The sequence below is a fragment of the Telopea speciosissima genome, chromosome 10, assembly GCF_018873765.1.
Source record: "Telopea speciosissima isolate NSW1024214 ecotype Mountain lineage chromosome 10, Tspe_v1, whole genome shotgun sequence".
NCBI lineage: Eukaryota > Viridiplantae > Streptophyta > Magnoliopsida > Proteales > Proteaceae > Telopea > Telopea speciosissima.
Window position 1 is genome coordinate 61728160 of NC_057925.1, and position 19545 is coordinate 61747704.

Sequence of the window (19545 nt, forward strand, 5' to 3'; positions counted from 1 at the left end):
AGACGAACATGATGAAGATGAGTTTGTGGTAGGGGATGAATATGAGGATATCGCCGCAATAGTCTGGAATAATTCTCTATTGTAATGTGTTTCTAGGTAAGCCCCATCGCAAGCAGGTTGTGACCGAAGCGTTGGTCTTTACATGGAATTCTCTAGACGAGGTGGAGGTTTCTCTAATGGAGGCTTGTCGATATCTGTTTCGTTGCTCCCCAAGATTTGTTTTTCAAGCTATTCTTCTCATTCGTTGCCGATTTGAAGTTCGTATTGAGCTCGTAATCAGGTATGGAAGGCTGCACATGTTTTGTATGCTTTGTTATTTTGATGAAATCGAGTGTTATAGGAACCAAGTAGACCCTTCATCAACATTTACGCTGAAGTTGAATTGTTCTTCGGCGGTAGCCTTTGACGGAGAAGACGATACCGCTAGAAACTTTAATTCTCATCAATTGATTTCAACCCTCAATGCATATCAAGTGGGTCTTGATTATCAAGCGGTTACAACTTATCAATTGATTTCAACCGTTAATACACATCAAGTGAGTCTTTTTTCCTTATTCTTAATTGAATATAATTTTTCTTTTCTTTCGATGTGAGCAAATGGTGTAACTCATTCCCTTGCCAGGAAAGCCTTGTCATTAGTGTGTATGATGGCTTGATCTAGTTCCATTCCTTGGCTTCATTATTTGTGTATTAATGAAACCTTGGCTATTACGCACTCTTATCATCAATAGAAATAGATTTTTGATTTATCAGGAAAAAAAAAAAAAACTTTTAGAATCTTATTTTATTGGGTACATTTCAAATTTGGGATCATAAATTCATAATTCATGCATGTAGTTTAAACATTTTTAAAAAAACAATGTTTTTCTTTTTTAATCATTTTCATTAATTTCTTTTGACATGTATTTGACTCTATTTGGACTAAAACTTAATATACAAGTAGACCTGATGTCTTTGGTGACAACTATTATTATTATTTATTATTTTCTTAGATACATTAATACTAGAAGTGGAGGTTAACTCGTTCAAATTAATTTCATACTCTGAAAATAAGTGATTTTTATTTTATTTTATGCAGTTTGAGAATATCTATTATCATTAGATGGCATTATAAATTATGAACTATATTAGGTCCGGGTCATGTTCACCCATAATCCACATTATGCCTCTTCAATAGCAAAGGAAACCAGAAAACTTGGTGACCCATAGGGTGGCTCTTCTAGTTTTTTATTTTTTGGTAAAGGGGGACTCTTCTAGTTTGATTATTATTATTATTTTCTTTCTTTCATGTTTTTTTTGATAATTAATTTATGAAAAAAACACTTATTTCTGATGTAAATTAGTACAAACTGGTTTGCCTGTCACATCACTCAATCCATGGCCCAATTCTCAACAGGGTTATGTTTGGTCTTGTGGTTCATGTTAAAGGTGTCAATTTAGAACCGAAATCGGCTATTAAATCAAGCTGAATGAACCAAAAATTTCAGCTTGATTTGTTTCATTCGGTTTGTCCAAAAAAGAAATGCATTCGGTTTAATTTCAGTTTAAAATTAAAATTATCAATTGAACCAAATCGTATAAAGCTCATCGTATAAATTTAAAATCGAACTAAGTTGAACCAAAGCTAAATCATACTAAACCCTACAATCATGAGTCTTTATTGAGTTGCCTAAAATTACCTACTATGGTTTCTTTGTTGAGTTGTGTAAAAAGAGATATTGTCTCGTATCATTGTGAGGTTGTAATTGCTTTTCTATATTTCCATTAAACCGAATTTGAACCTAATTACCAAGACCATGTACAAAGCAACTGAAACCAAATAAGAACTAATAGAATCGATTTGATTCCAGTTTTAAGATTATAAAAGATGAAACTAATACAGTTTTGGTTCAATTTCAATTTGTACATATCATACCCTGATCCAAATCGGAATCGAGTTTTGGTTCAATTTCAATTTGCACATAGCGTACTCTGATCCGAACCGGAATCGAACCAATTGGGCGACATTAAAAGTGTTTATTAATACCAATTGTACTTTACAAACGATATCTATCTAGAGTCTAGACGTTAGCTTTGTATATATTATAGGCTTTTCCCCAATTCTCCTGCTGCTGCTGATTAGTTGTTTTATTTCCTTTGTAAATTCTTAACTTTGTAACTCCTGAATACCGGATTCCCAGATGGCATAAGCTGTTGGAACTTGGAAGGCCAGGGCTCTTCAATGGAATGACTTTGGAGGTGTAAATAAGTAGAAAACTGTGAATTGAACACACTAGGGTTCTGTTTTCTGTCTCAGAAAATTAGGGTTCTTAAGACCTTCAACATTCCACCTTTAATGGGTGGTGGTGTTGGTTTCGGAGGATTTTAATGGAGAAACCCGAAGTCGAGGAGCCTGAGAAGAAGAAGAAACGTCATCTCAATTCTGTATCTTCCGCCATGGCCAGGAACTCACCTACTTCGCCTGAGAACAGAACTGTAAGCTCGCTCTTAATCTTTCTTGTTATTTCTTTAACTGGTACTTATTTTGGCAAGTGTAAATTCGTTATCATATTTGCTGCTAAGGATTTGATCATCTTGGTCAATGCATTATTTATACTCTGTACTCTTGATTGATCTTCTTGAGTTTGCTCCATTCCTTGGTTAATTTATTGTAGAAATTATGAACTTTTAATAATTTGATGGATTTCTTTGCTTAAAGTTTCGATCTTGATAATATGGTATTGGATTTGAGTACGAGTAAGTAAACAAAGGGATGTGTACATAAATAATGGAAGAAATGGGTAGACTCGGTTATGGAACACGTATTACTGATTTGGACACCCAAAACACTTACCCATATTATGAGAGGTCGTGGCATTGCTATTTGCTACCTGCTTTAATTGTCAAGAGCAATGAATCTTATTTTCTATATTTCGTAAACTTCACAAATTTCAAATTAGGTGTTAGTATAATAACCATGACCATTAAAATATTCGTCCTTATGTTCCTGATAAGGTTCAGAAGTTACCTTGAAGATGAATTATTCATCTTGTTACAGTGGAAAGGGGAAACCCTTTTTGGTGGTTTTTTTTTTTTTTTCCTTCCCCTCAGATGAACATTGCATATGCTTTTCAGTTGTGAAGAACCATAACTTTCTGCTGGTAAGAAAATAATGGGCCGTGTCAGTTTATCTTCCATATTGAAGGAAACAAAGTGAAAATTGGGAGAGAATAATATCCTTTGCAACTTTAGAATAGTGGTGCTGCTGGCGACCCGTCAACATCCTTCTGTTTTAAGAAGCTAAAAACATCCATACCAACAGAAGGATATCAATGATTTCCCAAAATTTGTCTGCATTTCCACAGCCTTTACTGCAAATTGTGATCAGCAGAGTTTCTGTGCACAGGCTGCATGCTTCATTAAAGATAAAGAACTGTTGCAACTGTGGAGAAAACTACTCCGTCAGCAAGCCCTCTGGGCCTCTTGTCCTCTCCCTTTTGCATATGTAAAGCCACAAATATCCCCAAAAAGTAAAGGATATTGATTATTCATAAAAAATAAATAGATAAATAAAATTAAGGGTATTGATCAAAGTTGTCTGCATATACACCTCTTTCCTTGCAAACTTTGATCATTGACGTCTGTGCATACAGTGCAGGCATAATGAGCATAATGCACATCATCAATGTAGAGTCTGATGCGAATTATGTCACTGTTTTAGTCCATCTAGGGCTGTATGTTTTAACTTGTAATAACTAAAGTTCCAAGACCTGGTTGTGATGCTGTAATGCTTTATTGGACTGGCACGAATCCGTCTTGAAAGCCCAGATCAAGACGAACCAGGTCTAAATATGGTATTGGTCCAGTAGGGTATTTAGTCACTAATTTGGGTTGATCTTGTAATCGTTTATGCTGTTTTGTTCTGTTTTATTTTGGGTTAGATACTTAGAAGATTGGATTGAGTTGTTTAGTTTCCTAGTTTGAGTCAGTTGGTTTCTATTTTGATTTCATATTTCCTCTTATTTATATGCATGTAACTCTTTGTTTGAGATTAGAATTGAATGTTGATTGAGTTGAGTTGTTGTTGGAGCCAAGGATAGGGCGTGGGTCCCCCCCCCCCTTGGCGATTCTGAAACTCCTCTCTCAGTTGCTCCCTCTCTTATATCTTCCTCTTCTTTTCCTTCCTATTCCATTTTTATTCCCTCTTATATCTTCCTTCTTGTTATTCTTACTTTTATTTTCCCTATTCCCTGTACCTGCGGTACTTTCTGGTTTTGAGAAATTTTGCCATAACTCGACTGAACCTTCACAGATCAGAAGTATTGGTGGTTTGCTTCCACTCTCTAGGGTGACCTGAGGTTTAGTTCCCCGCTCATTAGTTCCATCCCTCTCGTGAGATCAAATTCTGAAAGTCAATTTGGTTTTCCTCTTCTACCAGGTTTGGTTGCAGAATATTTTAATCTATTATTTCCTAACCAGTTGGGATTGTTATTACTTGCTTTCATTAGGGCTAGGGGTTGCGACTCACGACCTGAAATCTGAGGTTGATTAGTTCTCAATTGGTTGAGATTTCTCACTTGAATTGAAAGGGAGTTACCGCTGGTTTTTTCTACGTATCATGGGGAAGAAGATAGGTTCTTCTTATTATGGCTGAAATCCTATTTTCTGAATATATAGAACCCCCCTCCCCCTCTGAACTTTATTTCCTTTTGCCCCAATCTGATATTCAACATCCTAAATAACCCTTTGAAAAAGAGCGTCCCAGTGCACAAGGCTCTCGCTACTGCAGGGTCTGTAGTCTGTACGCAGCCTTACCCCCTGCTTCGCAGGAGAGGCTGTTTCCAAGTTTTGAACCTGCAACCAACAGGTTGCAATAGCACAACTTAAACGTTGCGCCAAGGCTCACCCACTTGCTTTCATTTTAATTTTTGATTTGCCCCAGTCTTTGGTTTCCTTACCAAAAGATGCTTGAACTATTCTCGAAATTACAAATTTGCCACTGTTCCATTATACTTGAATTTTATTATTTGAGTGGGCCCATAGCAACTCAAATTTAGGGTTTGGGAACCCATGGTTGCATCAGGGTGCAATGGGCAGTTACGCTAGTTCTTCAGAGGGCTGGGCTCCTCGACTGGTTGTCTGGTTGATTCGACAGTTGGTGATGCAGTGGGACTCAAATGGTTGGTTTGGGAAACCCAGCCCAGACGGAACTGGCCCAACCCGAGTTTTTGGTCTAATAAAGGTTGGTCGTGGTTGAGTTATTTATTTTGGTGTGCCCTTTTTAATGGTTTATTTATTTTTTTGGGGTTAACTTGTAGTTTATATTTCTTTTATTTTATCATGTTTCCCTTTGAGTAGATTACATAGAAATAGGAGGTAGAGTGGGAGTTAGTTTAGGTTTTACATTCCAGTTAGGAGTCTTTCTTTGATTTATCTTTCTTATCTGTATGTTTGTATTCAACGATTGGAAAACCAGATTTGGAATAGAAAATTTCTGAGTTTGCTCACCGTGGGTGTGGCAAGATTGTTGGTCTGAGATTCTCCCTCTTCTCCTTCCTCTTCCTCTCCTGTTACCAGATTCAACCCTTTTCCTTCTCCCTTGATCTCTTTCGTGCTTATCCCTTGTTCTTCCCTCTTATTTTCTTTCTTGTTCCTCTTCTTTCTTCCTGTTTCTGTTTGGCGTGACTCAGCCATCCATGTGGTTGCATTGAACCCTTTAATTCTCTTCTTTCCCCTCTCAGATTGTGGTATTAAATACCATGGAACAAAAACTTGCGATATCTAGCTATTTCAAAAGTTCGAGACGAGATGAAGGTCGAAATCCCATTTTACCCCAACTCAGTCGAAATCTCGGTCGGGTCGAGATTTCAACCCAAACACCATTATATGAGTGCCAGATCTCGGTGGTTTTTGGTCATATTGGTGGGAAATCTTGGTATACAAACACCTTGGTATACAGACAGTTATTTACGCCAGAAATCAGGACAGACACTTATTTATAACTAATATCATTTAAGTAAATGTTTCTTAACTATTCTTATTGGATTCAAGTAGGGGGGTATTTGCTTATTTATGAATAATATCTTAAGCAAATGAAAAACATTTACTAAATGATATCAGGCATAAATAAGTGTTTGTCCTGGTTTCTAGCATAAGTAAATGTTTCCCACCAAGTGAAATTCCTATTTGGACTTTGATTTTTCAAAATCTGATAGTGCCCTTGTGTTTAAATGGCCCAAAATAGGCTGTATATCAACTTTCATGACCAAACTAGGTCTAAAACCCACCGAAACCAGCCATTTAGTTCCCCCCAAAAAAAAAAAAAAAAACCCCAACTCGTCGATATCTCTACCCAAATTGCTTTTTGGCCTAGTCAAAACCTGTACTCGAGACGAGTTCTTGAACCATGTTAAATACCTTACCGTAGGGCGGTTCAAACACTGGAGTTTCATCCCCAACCGATCCTCCTCTTGAGAGATCTATTTCTGATCTGCAGAGCTTGATTTTCTGCCCTGGACATCCATGTTGGCTGTTCACTGTGTGTAATCTAGAGGTCAAACAGAGAAGCACTGAAGGAGTTCCCCCTTCAAAGTTGTGCTGGTTTTCTGCCTCCCTGTTTCGATCAGGAGGTTGAAGACAACCTAAACCCTCCCCACGATATATTGGATTTTACCTTTATTTCCCCTTTTGCCCCTCCTCCTTCATTTAATTCAATATTTTCCTTTATTTTAGTTTTATTTCAAATCTATCCTCTTCCTTTAATTGCTAAGCCCCCCCTATGTTCCTCTACCCTTTATTTCCTTATAGCCATTTAAGATTCCCTTTAATTACAATTCTGCTGTTCTCTTATAAATTTCACCTTAGTTACTGTTTTGCCACTATGCCTTGGATTTGAGCGTTCTCTTGCTCGTGCGGGCTCATAGTGATTCCGAATAGGGTTTCTGAACGCAGGGATCACCATCAGTTGGGCCCCATTAAACCAAACTCCAGGCTAAGCTAGTACCTAGATGGTTCACATGTAAACTGCCTGAGTAGGATGAGTAGATTGACGGAATCTCTATAGAGGTCTATCTTTTGCTTCTGACTTTCCCCATTATGACATATCACATCAAGTAAGAAAGAGTAAAAACTTCTATCTATATTTGCAGGTTGATGCAGCAGTTCTCCAGTATCAGAATCAAAAGCTTGTTCAGCAGCTGGATGTCCAGAAACATGAATTGCATGTTCTAGAAGAAAAGTTCAAAGAATTGAATGACAAGCAGACTTCTTATGATGACACTTTAATTACAGTGAACAGACTCTGGAGTCAGGTAAAATGAATTCTACTCAACTAATCCTGATCCCAACAAATTATGGAATCAAGGTCGATCATGGAAATATTTTTATACATGCACTTACCATAACTTTCCTCTTTTTATTAAAAAATGTCTTTTACAATTTTCTTTCCTTAATAGATCTTTATTGATTTAATTTTTTACCCAAATGGTAGTTGGTCGACGATTTAATTCTGCTTGGAGTGCGTGCTGGGGGTGATGGAAATGGTTTGCCAGTTTGGGATCAAGCTGATCGCTCTCAAGGTTTTATTCAGTTTCTTCTAATGCATTCTGAACTGTTGTCGATCGGTTGATAAAATGTGTAGAGCTAATCTCATACTTCTTTTGAAGCATATAAGATTAACTTATTTGCGCCATTTCGTTTTCTCTAGATTCAATTCCATCTTGCCCCTGGGAGGAGGTGTTTCTCTATAGACTTCTAGAAGCTGATCCTGTTGATTGGAATAGAGCTAAGGAAGCTACCAAAAATGTTGAAGAAGCCCTTGCTGCTCGCCATGCCTCTACTCTGAATTTGATGAAGTATTTAGAAGATACTATTGATGCCCAAAGAGCTAAAGCAGATAGCATTGCATCAAATTTTCATGGAAAGCTCTCTGCTGAAGGTCAGAAAGTATCTTGGTGCGAGGATCTGCGTTTTGATATATTTGTGTTCTTATTTATTGTCCTTAATGTTATCGTCAGAGTTGTTTTATGATAATTGTGTGAGGAATTTCTATGATGATTTTTTGTCTTCTCATGTTTGAATCTCTCAGATGCTATCATCCACCTGCATAAGATTGATGAAATAATGAGGGAGGAAGCATGCAATCTACGAAAGGTGATTGATATTCTTCACTTGAAGCATAGAGAATATGCGCATGAGATCCAAACTTATGTGCAAAGCCACTCTATGGATCAATCTGAGATAAGACGCCTTGCAGGTTTTGAGAAACATTTCCACTAATTCATCTTTGGATTGTATTATTTGTTTATGCATGTTCTAGTTGTATAAATGCATTTCATTATCAATTAATATTTATGCCCATATATTTTCCGAATATGTAGACTGCTGACTAGCACGGGTGGGATAGTGGGATAAGCATGTAGGCTGATAAGTAATCACAGCATGCACTCTAGGGGCAATATTATAAATTGTTGTCTATTGAATCTGATCCATCTTTCCTTTATGTTGACAGGTGAGGTAGAGGAATGCATGGCCGAACTGGAGGAAAGTAGGAGAAAATTAGTTAATCTTAAAATGCAAAAGGACGGCACATCTAGAGTGCATGTTCCTGTTCAGAATGCAGTAAATGGGAGCATGTCACCAGAAAAGCCTGTGGATAGGAGCATGGGGTTGCGTGAGCTTAAGGATTCCATGGAGGAAGCTAAGGTATTGTGTTCCGGCTGGGCACCTGTCTAGTAGGAAACTGTCATGACAACTGCTGCCTCATACTTCTTGACCTTTGTGTCCAAATTTTTATTTCCCTCAGTCCCTCTGCTTTTTTTCCCTTCTCTAAGTGGAAACTTACAATTTTGATTGTCTGGCATTGTTGCACCAATCTCGCAGATACTAGCAGCGAGCCGTCTTTCAGAGCTTCAGGAGGCACAAGAAGATAATCTAAATCTGTCCAAGCAATTTAAAGCACTTCAGGTTGGGTCAAAGCTCTTTTTTTTATTTTTTTGAATTTATTTAATTCGCTCAGAAATCATTATATCTGCTTATTTGTAATTACCTGTATTTGTTTAGTGGTCTCTGATCTTACATTGTCACAGGATGAGCTGAAGGATGAGAAATTTGTAGTCTCATCTAGACCTTACACTATACTAAGTGATCAGCTTCATCATTGGAACACTGAACTGGAGCGGTACAAAGGGTTAACAGATTCCTTGCAGGTATATTTGCCTTTACACAATTGCATGTGCTTAGACTGCAGCATTGGTTTGTGATTGTTTCTTAAAAGTTTAACTTCAGGCTGACAGGACTAATGTCCTGCGAAGGGAGAAGGAACTGAGTGCAAAGTCAGAATCAGCAGAGGATGCAAGAAGTGCTATTAACACAGCCGAGGTTCGGATTGAAGAGTTAGAGCTTCAGCTGCAAAAGTGTGTGATTGAAAGAAATGACCTTGAAATTAAATTGGAAGAAGCTGAGCAAGATTCAGGTGAAAGCAGGATTCATTCTGAAATTTTATATCCGTCTTGTGCCATTCCATGCTGGTGAGCTTCTGTTGTCTAAGCATGCTATCTGCTTCAGGTAGAAAGGACATTAAAGCAGAGTTCCGTGTTATGGCTTCTGCTTTGTCTAAGGAAATAGGGATGATGGAAGAACAGTTGAATCGATGCAAGGAGACAGCTCGTGAAGCCATTTCTTTACGTGAAGAATCCCATTCTCTGAAAGCTTTATTAAGTAGAAAGGTTTTGCCGGATCCCTACGCCATTATGTTCTTTGGCAGCCCTTTCAAAATTTTTTTTTTTATTTGGTCCTTATATTTTGATGTTGAAAGTAAATTGCAGTATGATGAATAATCAAAAGAAAAATTGTGACATTAGTTAAACTTGAAGGTAAAGATATTAATTGATGTTCTGTGCCATCTCAATTGTCAATTGGCAAACTGATATATATACATACACTCAAGAAGGAAGGACATATTAATTGATGTTCTGTAATGAAATCGTCATGATCTAATTGGATCCATTTCTGTCAGTCAAATTCTTCACGTGTTTCATTTTCACTAATGTTAATAATGCATTTTCAGTTCATTTATGTTTCTGGAGTATATTTTGCTATGTTTCTTTATTCAAATTGCTAGAGCTCAATTCATTAAATATTAACTATCCGTTGCTTCACCCTTATGAGTATGCTATTGTTCGTATGTTGTGTTTGACTTATAGGAGTTTATGAGTTACATATTTCCAGCATTATAACTTATCATTCAAATAGAAAGAAAGGAATTCCATTTTAAAAAAAAAAAGAATGAAAGGAATCTTAATGTCTGTGAGCACTCTGTGAGCATATTCTGGATGCTTGGACTGTTTGTGCGGGCTATGAAAGTCTCAACGCTTGTGGTGAATTGATGGTCTTGAGAGTACATCTTTGACGTTATTGTTGCTTTGTGTAGGATTTTTCTTATCTTATTATCTAGATGTAAGCTCGCCTCTATTTTTGTAGATGAACGAAATGAAGAGTCTAGCAGATAGATGCACTGAACAATCTGCAGAGATCAAATCCCTCAAAGTTTTGGTATGTTATTTCTCATATTAGTTTTGCACTTAATTTTTGAGTTGTGCCATCCTGACCCTTGGAGGATAAAAAAACTTAATGCAACACATGGCAGACAAAACAACCTTGCAGCTTTTTCAAACTTGTCTTGTTTCAAAGTACTTTGTCATCATTTCATCCCCCTTGGGTCATAGTATATCTTTTGTTATTTCTTTTTCAAGTATGCATGTATCTTCCTAAAAACAGGATTGAACTTCAACTTTTTCTGATAAATTATAGGTATCGCTACCTTGAAATAAACTAGATTTACTTTTTTGCAGATAGAGGAATTACAGAAGGAAAGACAGGAACTGGAAATCTTCTTGGAAATGCATGGACGGGAGTGTTTTGACAACAGGTACTTTCCTAACTAGACTTATTCTAAGCACTCTTACTAACACTGCTGTTGGCAACTTGGCATTAGAGTGCTTAGCAATCACTTTATGCCATGGGGGTTTCTGGAATAATGATGAGGTGACATGCTTATTGGAAGCTGAAAGTTCAAGAGATGAGAAACTTTTTTTTTCCTTTAGTTTTTTGAAATGTCATGATGATGGTTCCACGGGTAAAGTATTTTTCTATGTCATAAATTATATATGGGTCACCAATAAACAACAAGCCTTTCAATTTAAAAAAAAAAAAAACTCTCTGCAGGGGCATCTAAATAGCTGGATTAGACTTGTAAATCTAAAACATTGTGGTTTAGATTGTATCTAAAAGAACGCCTGTACATCTGAAGAGAGGTGGGCTTTTCAAATCCATTGATTTTTTTGTAGTTTCGGGTGTAGCCATTCAGGTGTGATTACTGGTTGATTGATGTAGATTTCCTTCTTCATTGTTTGGATATCATCTATAATTAGCTTCTATTGTGTGAACCAGAGATGTGATGGAAATAAAAGAATCAGAACGTAGAGCTCATGTACAGGCTGAAGTCTTGAGAAATGCTCTGGAAGAACATAGTCTAGAATTACGAGTTAAAGCTGCAAATGAAGCTGAGGCTGCTTGTCAACAAAGACTTGCTGCGGCTGAAGCTGAAATAGCTGATTTGAGGGGCAAATTGGATGCTTCTGAGAGGTGACATATCTTATTCTTTTCATTTGAAAACTTCCTTGAGCATTATTGGAAACTACATGCACTTGCAAGTGTATATGGTTTATGATTCTCTCATTTTATCCCTTTGGTTTTCTGATGGGAATCAGAAAATCACCTCTTCATCTGGTGTCCATATCTAGGCAGTCTAAGATACATTCTTAAGCTCTTTGGAGTATATGTGGAGTTTTCTTGTTGAATTATACAACCGAAAATTTTTAACTCTTAGGTGGCGAGGCTCACCTGGTATATAAAGTGTCTCCGAAGGACCCAAACCTAGTAGATGTTAGATTTTCCAAAACAGTTCTTGATGATTTTGTGTGGTTCTGGTGTTTCATCCCAATTGTTGAGCTCATGTGGAGATATACTATTATGGAAGTATTCTGAAGTCCTTTTAAGGAGATGAATAAATAGGATGTTACATCAAAGACCCATTGTTCCCGGGGGCTTACATTTTCTGACATAGAAAAAAAAAAAAGGGAGGGGGGGTGGAATTTTGGATCAACGGTCCAATATCATCTAGATGTGTGCAATATAATCTAATGATAAATTAGGATACCCAAACCAGTAACAGATTTTGATTCCTTTAGACTGATCTCCTTGGTTTCAGTTCAGAGTGACTGGAAGCTGATTTCAGACCATTCTGTTTCGATTCAGCATAAAAGGGAACCCCCCCCTCCCCCAATCACCCTCCACCAATACAAACAAATGCCAAAAAAAAAAAAAAGAAGAAGGCATCATGATGAACATTGTTGGAAGCTCTTTGGGGCTTTGGGCTGGAACTGGTTGTGCTTCCAGAGATCATGGAAAAACCATCTTTTGTACCCTACACCTCTTGGTCTTGCAGATTCTACCATGTGATATAAAGAATGTAATTATCTGTAATTCTGAAGCAATTGTTTTTTTTTTTTTGGGGGGGGGGGGGGGGTTGTTTTGTCCCTCAGTAAGAACCAAGTTCGTGGCTGGTTATTATCACAGGATAGATCCCAACAGTGATGCTTGTATATGACCAGGCATGTCTTGTCTCCCCCGCCCACTGAAGTGGAAGTCCAGAATATAGTCAATGATAGAAAATACAACATTGTCCTTTTGATATTCCACCTATTGGACATAAATTTATTTTCTTGATATGCTTGAACTCGGCGTTATTTTGTGCCCAAAAGATTAACAGCTGAACTTTAACTTCCACTGTTGGGTCAAGGAGGAGCTTGGGTTGGAACTTGGAAGAAGGCATCATGAATCCCCCCCCCCCCCTCCCCTTTTGTGGATTTTTTTTTTCTTGTTAGGGGGGGGGGGGGGGGAGAGAATTGATAAGAACATTCCAGTACACACCGTTAAAGGATGGAGTGTGAGGTTTGAAGCTCTTCAAACAAGGGAAAAGATAGTGTTTGGCGCAACTCTGGTCTGTTGTCCATAACATCAAGTGGAATGGCTGTGATTTATGATGCTGAACTGGAGTGAAAACCTATGTAATCCTGCAGGCTTCTGGACCAAGGATATAACCATGCATAATTTAAGGTTCCAAAAGATGCTTATGTGTCCAAAAACCAGCAGAAATAGTATATTCAGCAGCACAAAGCAGCTGGAAAATCTAGACTGCAGCCAAAAACCCAAGAAATTCCCGCGAAAAACAAATAATCTTTCATCCAGAATCAGGAACTCTGAATTACAATTGCTTCCACAGCATATATTTATGGACTCCTGACTATTCCTACTTCTATACTTCTGAGTTTCTTAACTCGTAATTAGACTAGGACTCCTAACATGATTATATTTTCTTTTTAGTAACTCTGTGCTCTAACCCCTCTCAAAGAATTACAAATATCAATTTAAGAAATAGCCTTTGAGTAAAGTTACTAACCAAATTAAACTTCCCTGAATAGAATTACTGTTACAGATCGACACCCTGTCCATAAATTGGTCATAACTTTCCTGGTACAGCTTAGAGTTACAACTTACAAGATGTTTCACAAGTTACTAAATAAGCTGTGAAACTACCTGTTATGGCTGTGTATTTTCTATATCCGATTGGTAGTATTCATAAGTTTCTTTACGGCACTCTGTTGCACTTGCATTTCATTTTGCAGGGATGTTTTGGAGCTTTCAGAGGCCATAAAAATCAAGGATGGAGAAGCAGAGGCTTATATTTCTGAAATTGAGGTGTCCAGTTGACTTTTTGCCCATACTATTCCTGTCATTATGCAGCACTTCTGCCTGCCTTTCCAATCTCAAAATTTCTTATGTTATTGTTTTCCTTCTCTTTCTCTTTCTGCAGACCATTGGTCAAGCATATGAAGATATGCAGACGCAGAACCAACATTTGTTGCAACAGGTTACTGACAGAGATGATTACAATATCAAGGTCTGTTGTACCTGCCTGCTTTGCCAGCTCAATCCTGTTTATTTATCAGTGTCAAGCTTCATCTTTGTTTTTGTTCCTCATCGAATTTGTTGATGCACTGATATGTGGTTGATTTTTTCTGATTATATTGAGTTATGGACTGCAGCTAGTATCTGAGAGTGTGAAAACAAAACAGGCGCAGAGCTTTCTCCTTTCTGAGAAACAGATGTTAGCAAAGCAGCTCCAGCAAGTTAATGCATCATTAGAATCCTTCAAACTAAAGATTTTCCGCAGTGAAGAGCAGGTAGATATATTCTTACTCTAAAATCATGCCCTTGCCCCCCTCTCCCCCCACCCCCTCTACAAGAGAGAAGAAGTCCATGTCTCTTTCCAACCAAAATTTTTTCTTGCAGATGAAAGCATATGTAGCTGAAGCTGGAAAAGCTTCTCTGGAAAACAGACACCTTGCCATCAACATGGAGAGTACAAAATGGGAATTGGCAGATGCTGAGAAAGATTTGAAATGGCTAAAGGCTGCTGTTGCTTCCTCAGAAAAGGAATTTGAGCTGAACCAGCGAAAGGCAGCAGAAATCCAATTAGAACTGGAGAGTGAAAGGTAAGTTTTCTTTGTTTAATGTATCCCTTCAAACAAGATTGCATGTAGGGCAGGTGCTGTAATCGTTGTTAGCCCTAGCCTTGTGATGGTCCACTCTCAACTGGTTGTGTATGGTAGCTCAGTTTCATGTGCCTTTTTTGTCACAGTCATGTGTTTCTAAAATTTAAATGTGGGTTTTGATCCAGAGCTGAGAAGAAGAAGCTCGAGGAAGAGCTCAAGGAGATGAATGGGAAAGTACTTGAGATGAGTTCAGCAAATGGGGAGGCTGCAATACAGAAGCTCCAAGATGAGATCAAGGAGTGCAAGGCGATCCTGAAGTGTGGTGTATGTTTTGACCGGCCTAAAGAGGTAGGATTTTTAGCTTTGCTTGTGAGAACAACTGCATGAACCTTTTGGTTACTCAGTGCTATTAGGATTAACGTATGCACTACTTAAATCCAAGGAGAATATTTCCATCATGCCTGTATTGATGCCATGATTGCATCTATGCAAGTAAACTGAGAGTTTCATCAATGCATATACATCAGGTCAATCTTCCAATTTGATAGAATACCCTTGATTATTCATCATGCTTGCGGTATGATTGATGTAGAAATTTGTTTTTAGAGAAGAAGTTGACCTGCATCCATTTAACTGCTACCTGGGTAATTGTTGATGATGGAATTTGTTTGTAACTTTGACAGGTCGTAATTACAAAGTGCTACCATCTGTTCTGCAATCCATGCATCCAAAGGAACCTAGAGATCCGGCATAGGAAGTGCCCTGGGTGTGGAACTGCATTTGGGCAGAATGATGTTCGATTTGTGAATATCTGAGTTCGCTTCCCCCCTCCTCCTCCTCCTCCCTCCCCTTAGGGATTTATTGGAATAGCTGTGTATATTGATCTTAATTTTGAAGCCATAGTTCTCTTTCTGACCTTCCTCAATGCTCATATTTGTTACATTTCTGATGATTAAAAATTTTTAGCATAAACATCTACCATGTTGGAGCTTCGTGTTGGGCACTCAAAATGGTGGAACTGTTGATTGTTTGAGTCTATCCACTTGGTGAGTATGAGCCTTCCATGTGAAAAAACTTTTGAGACTTGGTCAGAAGTAAGTTTCTGCAACTTTAGTTCAGTGATTGCATTTACAAACAGGTAAGAGCTCGATACATGGTGAGACCATATGCTAACATGAATGCCATGATGAGCACACAATTGGTTGAAATTAGAAAAGCCTAGGGTTTAAAATGGTACAAATTATCAAACAGTAACTCTCCCACGATCTCAATTATGATGTCCTATCTGTTGATGACTTGAAAGTCAAATACTCATTTCATCCATGGGAGTTAGGATCCAACTGAAGCACACTCGGAAGTCATCTTCAACGTGGTAAAATTTGATGCAACCATATAATAATAGGTCAAAATTGAGATCAATTTGAGTTCATTACAAGTAAATTGTAGTCCAGAAAAATCGTTTCTATTTAAGATTTAGTGCAGCAACAATTATAAAAAGTAAAAACTATGGGGGAAAGCTAAATACAAGGAAGGCTGAGGACTGATAATTTGAGATAAGACTACCAAATTTATTGTGGTCTATCTAAGTTACTCAAGGATATAAGTATTGGTTTCCATATCAATCTTGGCCGGTATCGATACGGATCGGCTAGAATTGAGTTGTATAGAGCTGCCCGAAACTGATTTAAACACTGATTGATACCCATATGGATCAGTTGGAATTGATGGTATCTGGCCAATATCAGATGTAATTTCAAAACTGATCCACTTTTAGGCTGATACACCCAAGTCATATTGGTATTTATCAATATTGGGCTCCAACAATGCCGATATGATTATAATTAGAACCATGGTGTTACTCTCAAGTCTCATTGCGTATCAGCTGACTAAAAGGGACAAAGTTCTTATAGATGTACATAAGCCTGAATTTTCATCCTCTTAACACACTTACGGATCCAACCGTAAAAACATGAGCAGTAACATCTTTTTTTCCTTTCAAGTGTTGGGTGGACGGTTGGATATTTAAGTGTGGTGCATTGGGCAATGCAGCGCACTTGAGTGGATAAATTTCCATAAAACATTTATTTGGCTTATATCTTCAATTATGTTTTATGTTTGACCAAAAAAATTTATGTTTTTGGCAAGAGATCATTGCATGGTAGTATAGTGCATGCACTAGCGCGGGAGGAGCAGGGGCCAATAAGAGCATGTGCAGGAGCATTTGATTGAATTGAATTTTTGAGTTCACTGGATACCGAGCGGTAATTTTGTGCGTAGGAACCACGTGACCAATTAACTTTCTTTTTCTATATGTTTTATTGTACCTGATTGTATCACAATAAGTTTATCTTTCATCACACTTATCCTAATCCTCTAGCTGTCAACCAAAAAACAAAAAAAAATTCCTAATCCTCTATCTATTTTTCCCTTAATAATATTAACCTTAGAAGGGTTTAGTGGTATGGCTATCACAACGGCATCAAGTTAAGTTAATTGCTATTGTTGGTGTTGGGTCACTTATTTGACTCCCAAATTTATAATTAGCAGCAGGTTGATAGACTGCGCTTCCTGTCTGCCATTCACATATCCTTATCCACAAAACAAGAGAAACTATCTTCTTTTCTTTTTCAATCCAATGGGCTTTCATTTTCATTAAGAATCTTCGGCAATCTTCTCTCTCTCTCTCTCTTCTCCTTGAGGTTTTGAGCACAGAAGCAGAAGAAAGATAAGAAGACGCAGAAGAAGAAGAAGAAGACCTGCTATTGTTTCTCAAGCTGACAACATGTTTCTCTCGCTGGTCCAAACATCCTTAACGTCACCCTTCCAAGCTATCCAAATCACGGGTACCCAATTTAATTCTTCTTTTCTGTCCAAAACCCTATTTCCTTCTCTTGGAACTGTGCCTTTCACCTTTATTACTCTGAGGAGATCACATAATGCTTCAATTGGCAAACTCAATGTCACTGGCGTTCATGCTTCCTTGATCCATAGTCCTGTCTTGTGGGTTGGTAGGCTTTGCATCTTCTATGCCCTCCTGAAGGCCGGATTAGCTGGATCTCCGGCAAGCCCATTGTTCTCAGGTACTAGAATCCTTTTACCTTTTGATGCTAAAGAGTTTTAATCTTTTCTTTCTTATATTGCCTCCTCTATTTCCCACAATTTTTATGTTCGACTCTTCTTTTTTCATTTGTTTCTTAGACCTGGAAACAGAAACAGAAGCCGACGATTTGGGCTTTTCCAAGTGGTTAGAGAGCTTGAAGGGGAAATCAGGTTTGTGGGGTTCCCTTCTTCTTTCATTTCCTTTGCTTTTCTTGCTTCTGTAATCTGTATTCTGTCATGGTGTTGTTGCCTTGTACCCGTCCTTAGCGATTTGATTGGTTGATCTCACAAATTATAAAGCATCATCCATTTAATCTGAATCTTCTGATGCTAATTTGTCCTTTAGTAGATTGCTGGTTAGATCGGGTAGATTAGTTAATCTTGTTTAACAAGTCGGTCTAATCCAAGGATTTCTAAAAATTTGCTTGCTACAGCATCGTGTGTCTTTTTGACAAGATATTTTAGAATCATGTTTTGGTTTAGTTTTATAGAAGCTAAGTAGTGAGGCAATAACTATGAACAAAGATAGACCCACTAATCCTGTACAGTCTATTGAGATTGAACTGCATTATCAGGAAGAGTACTGGATTTCATTAGCAGCTTAGTTAGAAAGATGAACTATATTCATTTAACTTGTGGTATTTGTTTGATTTAGAGGAAAAGGAAGCAGCTGACAAAAGGAAACTGGTGAGCAAATGGCATCCTACAACAAAAGGTACTCTCAAGAGGAGTTACAGAGTACCTTCCAAATCCGAAGGACGACGTCTTCTTAAAGCCATTGCGTCCCTGCTTTCTGATGATGATCACTTTGTTGATGCCACTTCTCATAAGGTACTTAAGTTCATACTATACTTCTTTTTCATCACTTGAAGCAGAGTTTGCATTCTCATCTAGATTTCTAATTGGAAGTTCTTGCATTGGTTTGTAGGGTTGTCAAATTAGGAGGGAGAGCGCTCATGGAGAAAGTGTCTGTTGTAACAATGTGAGAGCTCTTTTTGATGAGCTCCCTACTCCACATCTTGTTGTGGAGATCACACCTTTTCCTGCAGGGCCTCTCACAGACAAAGATTACGCCAAGGCTGAGAAACTAGAGAGGGTACTTAGGTCTGGACCTTCCATTTGAATTACCTTTGATTTCTTCACTTCTCCTTTGTGTATATACAATCCACAACTTGTACATATATATCACTAATAAAAGGTTTTTCTGTTGTTCCCTTTACATACTGAACCTCTTCAAGTCAATGATTTCTTTTGTCACATTCTGAAAATTGAAATCTATATGAAGCATGATGTAATCCAGGAGAAGAGAGTTAAGCCATTCCCCTATATGTGTGTGTACCTGTTAGGATCTCCCGTCGATAACAAATTTGAAAGGCTTTCCCATAAGTGACTGACAATTTATGGGCTGACAATGTTGTGTTGTGCTGCCGATATTCAAAGTGGAAAATGTGCAGCAATCCATTTAGTTTCTGTGAAATGTGAACTTTGTGGAGCTAGTTACTTAGACTTGTCAAAAATTGAATAAAGACACTCTGGAATTGAGAGTTCTCTTCTAGTTGGATCATAATACAAGTTGTCTCACCCAATTCACTTGTTATGTGAGTTCCTTAAAATTGGCGAACCGTCATGTAGAATGGAAGGTGAGATCTGGAAGAAAATGAAAATTCAAGAGAACTTAAATCACTCACTTGTTATATTGTTCATGAAATGGGTGCTGATTCCAGGTGATGAACAGGATTAGGACTCTCCCAGACATTGTGTTAAAATGTGTTTCATCTTCAGGATGTTTCACTCGATTTACTTACCTTATAATTACGAAACAGCAGTCTCTGATGTCTACTTGGGAATTTGT

The 19545-nt window shown here is 37.8% G+C and overlaps 2 protein-coding genes across 2 annotated transcripts; both read left to right on the plus strand.

The window, feature by feature from the left end:
• The first annotated feature begins 2172 nt into the window (after window positions 1–2172).
• On the plus strand, window positions 2173–15562 carry LOC122642532 (E3 ubiquitin-protein ligase BRE1-like 2). Its single transcript, XM_043836036.1, has 19 exons — window positions 2173–2475; window positions 7128–7289; window positions 7469–7556; window positions 7685–7915; window positions 8066–8233; window positions 8489–8682; window positions 8860–8943; window positions 9066–9185; window positions 9265–9451; window positions 9544–9704; window positions 10459–10530; window positions 10830–10906; window positions 11428–11622; window positions 13725–13797; window positions 13913–13999; window positions 14145–14282; window positions 14392–14594; window positions 14780–14942; window positions 15278–15562. The coding sequence occupies exons 1-19, from the start codon at window positions 2368–2370 to the stop codon at window positions 15407–15409; spliced, it is 2643 nt and encodes an 880-aa protein (XP_043691971.1). The 5' UTR covers window positions 2173–2367; the 3' UTR covers window positions 15410–15562.
• A 1775-nt stretch (window positions 15563–17337) lies between these two features.
• On the plus strand, window positions 17338–18911 carry LOC122642608. Its single transcript, XM_043836129.1, has 4 exons — window positions 17338–17674; window positions 17793–17864; window positions 18349–18524; window positions 18622–18911. Exons 1-4 carry the CDS (start codon window positions 17377–17379, stop codon window positions 18814–18816), a joined length of 741 nt encoding a protein of 246 aa, XP_043692064.1. The 5' UTR covers window positions 17338–17376; the 3' UTR covers window positions 18817–18911.
• Window positions 18912–19545: the final 634 nt, after the last annotated feature.

What these genes read in the sequence shown, in the direction of transcription:
- LOC122642608 (XM_043836129.1), top strand. Translation starts at nt 17,377, where the DNA reads ATGTTTCTCTCGCTGGTCCAAACATCCTTAACGTCACCCTTCCAAGCT. An exon ending in GAGCTTGAAGGGGAAATCAG is followed by an intron (nt 17,865 to 18,348) that starts GTTTGTGGGGTT and finishes TGTTTGATTTAG; the next exon opens with AGGAAAAGGAAGCAGCTGAC. An exon ending in TTGATGCCACTTCTCATAAG is followed by an intron (nt 18,525 to 18,621) that starts GTACTTAAGTTC and finishes ATTGGTTTGTAG; the next exon opens with GGTTGTCAAATTAGGAGGGA.
- LOC122642532 (XM_043836036.1), top strand. Translation starts at nt 2,368, where the DNA reads ATGGAGAAACCCGAAGTCGAGGAGCCTGAGAAGAAGAAGAAACGTCAT. An exon ending in AGCAATTTAAAGCACTTCAG is followed by an intron (nt 8,944 to 9,065) that starts GTTGGGTCAAAG and finishes ACATTGTCACAG; the next exon opens with GATGAGCTGAAGGATGAGAA. An exon ending in CGGGAGTGTTTTGACAACAG is followed by an intron (nt 10,907 to 11,427) that starts GTACTTTCCTAA and finishes TGTGTGAACCAG; the next exon opens with AGATGTGATGGAAATAAAAG.